Source organism: Gallinula chloropus (assembly GCF_964237585.1).
Source record: "Gallinula chloropus genome assembly, chromosome: 5".
Taxonomy (NCBI): domain Eukaryota; kingdom Metazoa; phylum Chordata; class Aves; order Gruiformes; family Rallidae; genus Gallinula; species Gallinula chloropus.
In genome coordinates, this window is record NC_140090.1 from 28,889,121 (window position 1) to 28,899,155 (window position 10,035).

Genomic DNA, 10,035 nt, shown 5'->3' on the forward strand with positions numbered 1-10,035 from the left:
GTGTCAGATTCCTGGTACATCTTAAGAGCAGCAGGCTGTCAGGGTTCTCCCGTGACTATAGCTTTGTGTGCAGATGAATAAGGTGATACATGTTGTAACTTTTGAGCAGTTTTATTACATAAAGGTCACATAACTGTCTGTTTGCCTACGTTGTACAGAATGGCCTAGTCTCTCACGCACAGTGGCTTCCAAGTTCTTCTAGTACTGGCAAGCACCAATAAATTCTGAAACAGAATATCAAGTGCCTAAGTTTAAATTGGGACCTTGGTAGATGGATCTTGCACCCAGGTTTTTCAGGAATGTACAAATGTCTTTATTCAAAAAATACAAAATAAATTATCTGTAGGCATGGACAATGACTGTAAACAATTACACGTGTTAAATGAACTCCAGTAACTGATGGTTACAGTGATTCTTTTCAACACCAGCCTCACTTCAGTCACTATCCACCCTCTCGCACTGACAGCTGAGGTTTTTAAAGTCGGAACTGCCAGTCTTAAACAGCAGAGCTCACGATGCATCCCTAGCCCAGGAATTAGAACATGCCACCTCCCATCCCTCCTCCCATCCCACCCATCCCGCCCATTGCTGGCTCCTTTTCTTCCTTAGGGATTTCCGTCACCACTGCCTCTGCTGTTGACAAGAGAGACGCAACACCTGCAGCATCCATCAGAGCAGTTCTCACAACCTAAAAATAGGAAAGAAAGAACTTAATGCCTGCTGACTGTCCCAGGAGCTGGGAGGAAGAAGAGTGGAGAATTCAGACTGCTTTAGGTTACCTTTGTTGGGTCTATGATTCCTTTCTCTACCATATTTACAAAGTCCCCCAGCATTGCATCGTAGCCAACTTCTGATGGACTCTGCAGGATTTTTTCAACTATTAGTGACCCTTCAACGCCCGCGTTCTTTGCAATTGTCATCGCTGGGATTTTCAGAGTTCTCTTGATTATTTCAATGCCTGTAACAGAAAGGCTGATCAGCATCACACACCGCATACGCCGCTCCCACCGCCCAGGCACGACAGATCAGTGCGAGGGAGAACGCTTGAGAGCACGAGCTGTTTGTAGCACTTGCAGGGACAAAAGTTCTCTGCTAACTGACATTTATCAGCAAATGAAGCTATTGCAGGACAAAATCATGTGCATTTTAGTTTCACTTCTGCAAGAGGTAGTGAGGAGCATAGTTATTTCTGTAACACAGCACAAAGCCCTTTCCATTTGATTTGCCACAGTCTCCTAAGCTGCCTTAAGATTTTGTCTGCCAGGGCTGGAACAGTCACCCCCACTGTCCCTTAGTTGGTTTGCAGTTCTTGCAGGAAGTGTTGCTGCTTTGTTACCTGTCCTTTCACACCCGAGTTAGACACAGCGAAAGCGCCTTCCCACTGTAAAGCGGAGACCGCCATACCAAGGGGATATGAGAGTCTAAAGGTCAAGTAGCTAAAAACTCACTGAAAGCAATCTGTGTTCAGTCTTAAAAAGCCTCAGGACAGAAGGCTATTCTTAACACTTCACCCCACACACTCCAGACATTTGCTTACCAATTTTCTGATCTTCATTGGCTGGAGTCAAAGCATCTAATGCCGGAATGCAGCGAAGTAACGCGCAGCCACCGCCTGGAACGATGCCTTCTTCCACGGCAGCACGGGTCGCGTTGAGGGCATCGGTAACTCTGTCTTTCTTCTCATTCACTTCAACGTCACTTGTGCCACCAACCTGCAAGCAGCAAGCCATACATCAGGGCCTGGACATGGAGCCTGGGTGAGGGAGTACTGCTGGCTGTGGAACTGCTGCCACCAAATGCAATAGCCATCTGGAGTGAGGAAAGCCAGAGAGCAAAGCCATGCCTTGCCCCTGGCTGTGGTCGTCTGTACTTCCAGAAGCCCCACCACACAGTTTTAGTTGATGAAAGAACCAAGTTCTTACTACTAAAGTGTAGTACTAGAGTAAGCCAAACTGCTTACCCACATCAACTTCTAGGATGATCAAACCACCACAGAGTAGTAACTCAGCAATAAAGGACTGATACCACCCCTTTCCTAAGAAGTGGAACTTCTCACCTTCAATACTGCTACTCCATCAGAGAGTTTGGCCAATCGCTCATTCAGTTTCTCTTTTTCATAGTCACTTGTGGTAACTTCCAACTGTTCAATAATTTCTTGAATACGTTTTTCAATCTGAGCTTTTTCACCCTTCCCCTTCAGAAGCATGGTGTCATCTTTTGTCACAATGACCTCTCCAACTTTACCAAAGTCATGAGGCTGAATATCTTCCACATTTAGGGTCAGACCCTCTTCTCCAAACACCTGAAACAAATCATGTGAGAAGCTGCAATCCTCACCTTCTCAATACAAGAATTGGTTATTTATAGGCACACAGACATATGCTGTTGCAGGCTAATGGTGGAAAACAGTCACACTGCTGCAGCTAAGTTGAACAAAACACTTCCCATCTAGCAGAGCCCAGGCACGCAGGTGCCCCACAAACTGACCCTCGCAGAACACAGATGTCACTCACCGCTTCACAGGCACTCTGATTCAGAGTTAGCTCTGTTACAGAGCCCTCCTCACATCTCAAGAGGTTATAAATACAGGCACTAAGCTGGCTTTAGAACAGCGATTGCTGTTTTTATTTCACACTCCCTTCACCTTAAATACTAAGTTTATTTCAATAACCACCTTTGGGTCCCAGTCTCATGTCAGGATTCTGAAGCGAGTGTAAAAAAAGCACAGCATAAAAGGGACAGTAACCAGCACATCAACTGTTTGAAAAGTTGAGCACCAAATAGAAGTATCTGATCTATCCCAAATATTTAAAAGAATTCTATTTGCCCCACTCAGATCTGGGCGATTATGAGACAGTTTCACAAGGTGGCAAGAAAGCTCTGCTATTTCTAGGGAGCGCCTTTGATGTTCCTCCTCCTTAACAACCCAAGCGCTTCAAGGACACAGCCTGTAACTTCAGTCAGTTAAAGGGACATCCTACTCAGCCCTGTATTACAAGTGCAATTGATATCCATGCTTTAAAACAATACGAAGATTCAAGTATTAGAGTTACTGTTACACTTTTGAAAGAAGACAACACACCCTGCAAGCAAATCCAAGCCATGGACGTATGGTACTGTCCCTTCTTAAATAGCATTAGCATTTCTGAAGAGCAAAAAACCCCAATTAAACCAGCATTACTTACAGCACCACCAGTAGCAATTGCCATATCTTTAAGCTGGTTTTTCCTGTTGTCACCGAAACCTGGTGCTTTCACTGCAACCACCTGAAGGCCAACCTTCAGCCTGAAAAGAAGAATTCAGAAACCAACGTTCCAGTTGTGTTAATCACAGAATCACAAGGTTGGAAAGACTTTTAAAGATCATCAAGTCCAACCGTTCCCATCCTAAGCTAAACCATATCCTTAAGTACCTCATCTACACTTTTTTTAAACACATCCAGGGAAGGTGACTCAACCACCTCCTTGGGCAGCCTTAATTACTGAAACCAATTGTTTCAGTACAGCTTTAACAATCAGGCAGAGACCTCCGTGAACTGATCTGGTTTGGCTTAAAAAGGAGCGAAGCAGTAACTGAAATTCTGTCCTGACTGATGCAAAGCATGGCTACCTACAAAAGCTGCAGCTTCTTTGGTACTGGCAAGAGACCAAACAGCATGACACTGTAGCAAGTTCAAATACATGCTTCTGAATGTATTCCTTTAAAAGGATGAAAACACACCAAAAGAAAGCAGCAGTATGTGCCTGAAAGTATGGATTTTAAGCCTCACCTGTTCAGGACTAGGGTGCTGAGGGCTTCTCCATCAACATCTTCAGCAATAATGACCAAAGGTTTGCGGTGAGCATTGGCAATTTCAAGAGCTGGAACTATGGACTGTACACTAGAAATTTTCTTCTCACTGATTAAAACATAAGCGTCCTGGAATTCACATTTCTGCCCTGCAGAAAACAACATGGGTTATCTGAACAATACTATTAGAAGCAAGATTTTACTAATAGTTAAACGTTTTTTATACCTGCCACAGAAAGGAGTGTAACAGATTATGAAGTCACTGTAGCAGGTATCAGTATTTCTAACTTACTAACATATTTGACATGTGATACTGTTAACTCACCTTTGGTTGTGTTAATAAAATAGGGAGAGATGTAGCCTCTGTCAAATTTCATCCCCTCGATGATTTCCAGTTCGTCATTGAGAGTTTTCCCATCCTGCACAGGTGCAAGAAAGGTAGCATTACAGATCCTTGCACTACCAGGGGCACAAACAGGGTTTTGGCACACTACGCACAGCAGAACAAAGGCTCTGTGCTACGTGGCAGTTTTATAAGCCTCTCACTCCAAAACAAAAGGACTGGAAGAGGGAACAGCTGATCTAAAGGAGCTGGGGAGGAAGGAATTACAGCGGGATACTGTGAAGTGAGCAGCAGCACTGACACCAGATGGCACAAAAGCCAGCCCTAACTGGGGGAGAGACAGTTGCTTTGCACTTGGTCTGTACGTTGGCCAGTTCTTACCTTGACAGTGATCACACCTTTTCGGCCAACTTTTTTCATGGCATCAGAGATTATATTGCCGATTTCCTGATCTCCATTTGCTGATATCGTGGCAACCTGAAACAGTAAGGTATTGTGAGATGAGATGAAGTGCAAACTACCTATGTCTGCACTAGCTTCTAGCAGTGTAGTTGAAGGCAAAACACTGGGAATGTGAAAAAACCCAAGAAAATTAAAAGCACTGCCATGGGGATCATTCAGTGTGAAACATACTCTGAATCCTGACATACAAATGTAAGGTGTCATAATCCCATAACCGAGCTCAATTAAACCAAACTTCACAAAACTATTGAAAAACAACAATATAAAGTTGGCTTTAGTTGGCATCTTGGGGTGTGTTTTACCTGTGCAATTTCTTCTGGAGTTGTAACAGGTTTAGACAGCTTCTTCAGTTCAGCTATGATCGCATCAACTGCGAGCATCACCCCTAAAATTGAACAGAACACTTGTGAATGAACAAAACCAGCTATCCAGCACAGAAACAGGTTCAGTTTCAACCCAAAATAGCACTGCAACAGTGTGCCAAGTTTGCACAGAGACAAGTGACTAGCAGTTCCAGTTCCATACTGCCATTTGTATACCTAGCATTAATTTTGTGGGAACTGGTGTGACATTCTTTCCATCGCAATAAAAATTTATGACTGATTTATATATATGGTCCCAGTAAATTTATATACTTATCAGAAACTAATAAACACAGAAGTGGTTTTAAATGGAGTTTACCTATGCCAAATTAAACAAGTTCACCACATATAGAATAGTAAAATGGTTAGAAGTTTTTCAGAGCAAGCAATGTAACAAACAAGTGGGTTCTGTACACACTGTTCTCCACATGAGGTTTTGTGTGGCTCTTCAAGGCAGCAGCAATTTATTCAGGCAGCCAATCAAACCTGGGATAAGCAAAGTCCAAAGTCTGATTAAATATTGAAGACAAGGGAAAAAGTTACCTCTCCTGATTTCTACTGGATTAGCTCCTTTGCTGATCTTCTCAAAGCCTTCCTTGGCAATGGCACGTGCAAGGACGGTTGCAGTAGTGGTACCATCTCCTGCTTCTTCATTTGTGTTGTTGGCAACATCTTGAACTAGCCTGGCGCCGATGTTTTTGTATTTGTCTTTCAAGTCAATGGCCTTTGCTACTGTCACACCATCTTTTGTCACTTTGGGACTTCCCCAGCTCTGCTCAATAATAACTGTTCTTCCCTAGGGTGAGAGAGAACAAACATTAAATCAAAGCCACACAATCCACAGCACGTTACTCCAAGAGTTCAAGTGAAGATGAAGATCTTTTTCAACAGCCACAGTGGAACAGAACCATCAGCTCACCCTGAGCTTTCAGCTGGGGCTTTTCAAGCACACACATTCCACCATCCTGCAGAACTGGAAAAATGGCTCAAAGGTTTCACACCTTCACAGAACGAGGCTGCATCCCCCAGCCAGGATGCCTTTAATGCCACAGGCCCAGAAGCCTGCCACTAGAATAAGACTGGCCTTTGTGGAAGGAAATAATTGAAGAGATTAGATTCCCCTCACACTGGCATCTCCCCCTAATGTTAGAACACAGTAACATACTGAAGTATCAATTGCCATCAAATCACAATAAAAAGGCTATGTAACTGAAACACAGCACTACCAAGCCCAATCCTTCATTGCACCTTCAGGAAAAACCCAACCAAGCCTTATTAGTACTTGGGAAAGGGAACTGAGAAGACGTAACAAATCTGTGTTACTGTGTTGCAATAATTTATCAAACCTTGGAGGTTAACAAGCCTTCTTCCTCTTCCCACACACTTGCATTCCATAAAACGCTGGCCTGCCCTATAATAGATACATATGGCAGGGAATCTTCACACATGGCAGAACTCCCTGCACAAGAGGATTCCTTGTTGCCAACAGAGTCAATAACTCAAATAGTTGACATCATCAACCGCATTTCAAGTTTTGGCTGGAGGCAGCAGATGCACAAAGGAGCCAGTAAAGAGCTACCTGTGGCACACCCTGCCCTGACACTCTTTAGCCATCCTGACAGATAGAGCTGCTGCCTGCCAGAGGGGAAGGGAGAGAGCAACTGCCCACCTCACCACTGGCTCCCAGCTGGCCTTGCTCCAGTGCCCTCACCTCTGACCCTGCGATCAGACGCCAGCATGGCTTCAGCTTCAGCTCCTACCACTGCTGGGATCACGTGCCAAGCTAAGGGCTCTCATGCCGCATGCCAATGCTGTGGTGTGGTGCTCCCTGCCTGCACAGACCCCCTCCTGTCTGCCTCAATGATTTCACCAACTCTGGACTCCTGCCACCCACTCTGAAGTACAACTAACTCTAGAAGCTGCAAGAGAGATGTTAAGCATCAGTTACTGATGCTGAACTTGTGGAAGAGGTTACGTAATTCTAACTCTGTGCTATAAAACTATTATGCCAAAACAGTACATAATCTGACTTCTTACTGCTATTTGATTTCATCTGCTCTCCTCCTGAGTCCAGAAGTGGCTCAAAAGTAAGACAATCCTCTCTGGAGGATCCTGCTACTGTGAAGTTCTTCACGTAGTCTCTCCTTGTTCTGCTTAATTTTAGTCTCTATTTTGACACAATCTTATTCCAGACATCTGGTAGTTTGAGGAAAGCAGCTCAACAGAAATCTACTGATATATGATCACATTAAAGGACTTACCCTCAACCCTTTTCATCTGTGTTTGAGAAACAGGAGCCCACCAGTAAACACCCATGCATCTTGAATGGTCCTACACACCGAGAACCCAAGCACTCACATAAAATAGTTCTGATAAAGTCAACACCAGGTCAGCAGCTGTATCAGAAGATTGCATGAGACTGCCAACCACATCTCATTAACTACACAACAGTGCCCAGGACAAGTTTCCTCACCAGAGCCATATTTCTTTAAAATGCTGGAGGCACAATCTGGCTTTACAGTACAATCCCTGGATTTGTACAAACCCACCATGAAGAACAGCACATAAAGTGAGAGCACTGGCACAAAACCCCCACAAGGTTACAGCAAATTGCATCAGGAACTGCCCTTTAACCAGTGCATCAGAACTGGGCTCAGGCATGCACAGAACAGCCTGGTCCAAAAAAATGAGTTAAATTAACTGACTACACTTAAACTTTGTTCCTTCGTGGAAAACAGCCACAGCTTGCTGACATCACTGATCCTTAACCTTCATGTGCCATTTCTGCCTCTAGAGCTAACAGAGCACCAAAAGGGAGCTAGAAACGCATGAATGAGTTTTACAGAGGCCAAGCAGCCTTGAGAACTGCCATGCCTGTGCCGTTACTATATGGAACAGATATTCCTGTGAGCCCAAAGAAAGCCAGTACTCTTCCATAGAGGGGGAATCTCATTTCAAGCCTCACTGCACATTGCATGACTATGCAGAATCCTGCAGCCCGTGGACTAGTCCTAGAACTTCCCAGGAATCATACGCTATATTCTGTCCTCTTAAGCAACGCAATAACGGGTTATATAACAATACGTTGCTTTGACTTAAGATGTTAACATTTACCAACCAACTGAAACCTCAACGTTACCCTTCCAGTGTTTCTTTTACCTTGCCAATACTACGAAGTGATACGAGCCCGTTATTTGTAACAAGTCAGCCACGTGATAATAAACCTGCTTTATGACACAGATAATTACATTACCGATGGCATTTTTACTGGCTGTTGGCTGAGCTCCAGTAAACTATTACACACATCCCCTTAAACCCTCAAACTGTTCAAACAAGCACACCGCCCCTTCCATGTGACCCAAGTTTATCTCGTTACTGTGAGAATCACGGGCACTATTGTCACGGTTCAGGCGACACAAATGAGCACAGAACTGCATGTGGTGGTTTGTCTGTCCCGTTACACTCCGGGTTACGGCTCTGCAGGTGGTAACCCCGCACCTCTAGGGAGGGAAAGGTAACAACTGCTCTCTGCCACGCCGCTCTCAACCAGATCAAAGCGTTAACGTGAACCAAATGCAAAATCCCCCCATTACCTTTGGCCCCATGGTGACAGCTACAGCATCTGCTAGAAGATCTACCCCTTGAAGCATAAGGGCTCTGGCATCTGCTCCGAACTTCACATCTTTCGCATACGCTCGCGTTAAGTGGGGGGCGAGTGCCCTGGACACGGGCCTCATCTGGCGGAGCACTGCAGGTAAGCGGAGCATGTCTGGAAGGGCAGAACAAAGCCAGAGGAAACGTAAGCGTGAAGTTCCACGCAGATACTTCTAAACAAACGAGAGCAAAAAGAATTTAGAAAGAAGAACAAGAGGCCGTGAACTTCGAGTTCATGCTGACAGCCGCGGGAGGGGCCGGGGAGCTCAGACCCTCCAGGAACGCCCCGGGCCGCAGCAGCTCCGAGCCCCTCCCGCCGGGCCTTCCCCGGCAGCAAGGACAGGGAACCGCGCGGGCCCGGCGGAACACCAGCAGCCCCGCTTGCCAGGCGGCGCTCCCGGCAGCGGCTCAGCGGGGGGGGCCGCGCACGCCAGCGGCGGCGGCACCGGCCCGGGCGGGACTCCCACGCGCGGCTCCGTCTCGCAAGGGCAGCCGGACGCGGGCAAGGGCGGGCCCGCGGCCACCGCCCCGGGGCGCAGAGCGGCAGAAAGGGGCCCCGGGGCCCCACCGGGCCACCCGGGCGAGTGGGGGAGGCCGAGGCCTCGGGCCACATGTGCCCGTCCATCAGGACACGCGCAGCAAGGTCAAGAGCCGCTCGCCCCCTGCCGCCAGCCCGCCGCGCTGCACGGCCCGGCCCCGCCGCGCCACACGCTGCCACACCGCGCCGCACAGCACCGCGCCCGCGCGGGTGGGCGCAAGGGGACGCGGCCGCCAGAGCCTCGCCCAGCCCGCCAGGCTCGGAACGGGCCAACCACTACCCGTGCGAGCACCCCCGGCCCCCGCAACAGCGGCCGCCGCCGCGGGAGAAGCGGGACAGTGACAGGACCCCCGGGCCGCCAGGACCGCCGGGCCGCCAGGACCCCCTCCCCAGGCAGGGCACAGCGGAGCCGAGCCGAGCTCCCGCGCTCACCTGCGGGCAGCGTGGGGGAAGCAGCGGGCGCCTCCGCCGTCCGGACTGGAAGCTGAGCAGGCAGGTCTGCGCGCAGGAGCGGGAAGACGCTCAGCACTCACCGCCTCTGCCCCGCCCCCGGCCAGGCGCCGACCCATGTGGGGCTCCGCACTGCCCGGCCCGGGAACCAGCACAGCCGCCGCAGCCCCGCCCCCGGCGGCAGGGGAGCGGCCGCGCCCACCGGCAGCTCTCCCGCAGGACCGGGGCACGGCCTGCGCTGCGCGCATGCGCGGCAGGGCCCGGCATGAATCACTCAGGTTCCGGGGCCCATCAATTCCAGAACCTTCTGGAACGCTCATGCTCAGCGCAGGTCAAAGTTGAGCTGACATCACTTCCGGGCGAGCGTCTGACCCCGGGACTAACGGGGCGCCAGTTAGCGAGGCTCGCAGCGCGGCCCGGGTGCCCGCAGCCCCCGG

General features: G+C 48.5%; 1 protein-coding gene across 1 annotated transcript; it reads right to left on the reverse strand.

Moving 5' to 3' along the window:
- Positions 1-92: 92 nt before the first annotated feature.
- HSPD1 (heat shock protein family D (Hsp60) member 1) lies at positions 93-9,720 on the reverse strand. Its single transcript, XM_084265643.1, has 12 exons — positions 9,581-9,720; positions 8,550-8,725; positions 5,500-5,752; positions 4,897-4,979; positions 4,514-4,609; positions 4,115-4,208; positions 3,770-3,938; positions 3,186-3,285; positions 2,057-2,302; positions 1,538-1,712; positions 780-958; positions 93-688 (listed from the first exon to the last, which is right to left on the reverse strand). Exons 2-12 carry the CDS (start codon positions 8,721-8,723, stop codon positions 536-538), a joined length of 1,722 nt encoding a protein of 573 aa, XP_084121769.1. The 5' UTR covers positions 8,724-8,725; positions 9,581-9,720; the 3' UTR covers positions 93-535.
- Positions 9,721-10,035: the final 315 nt, after the last annotated feature.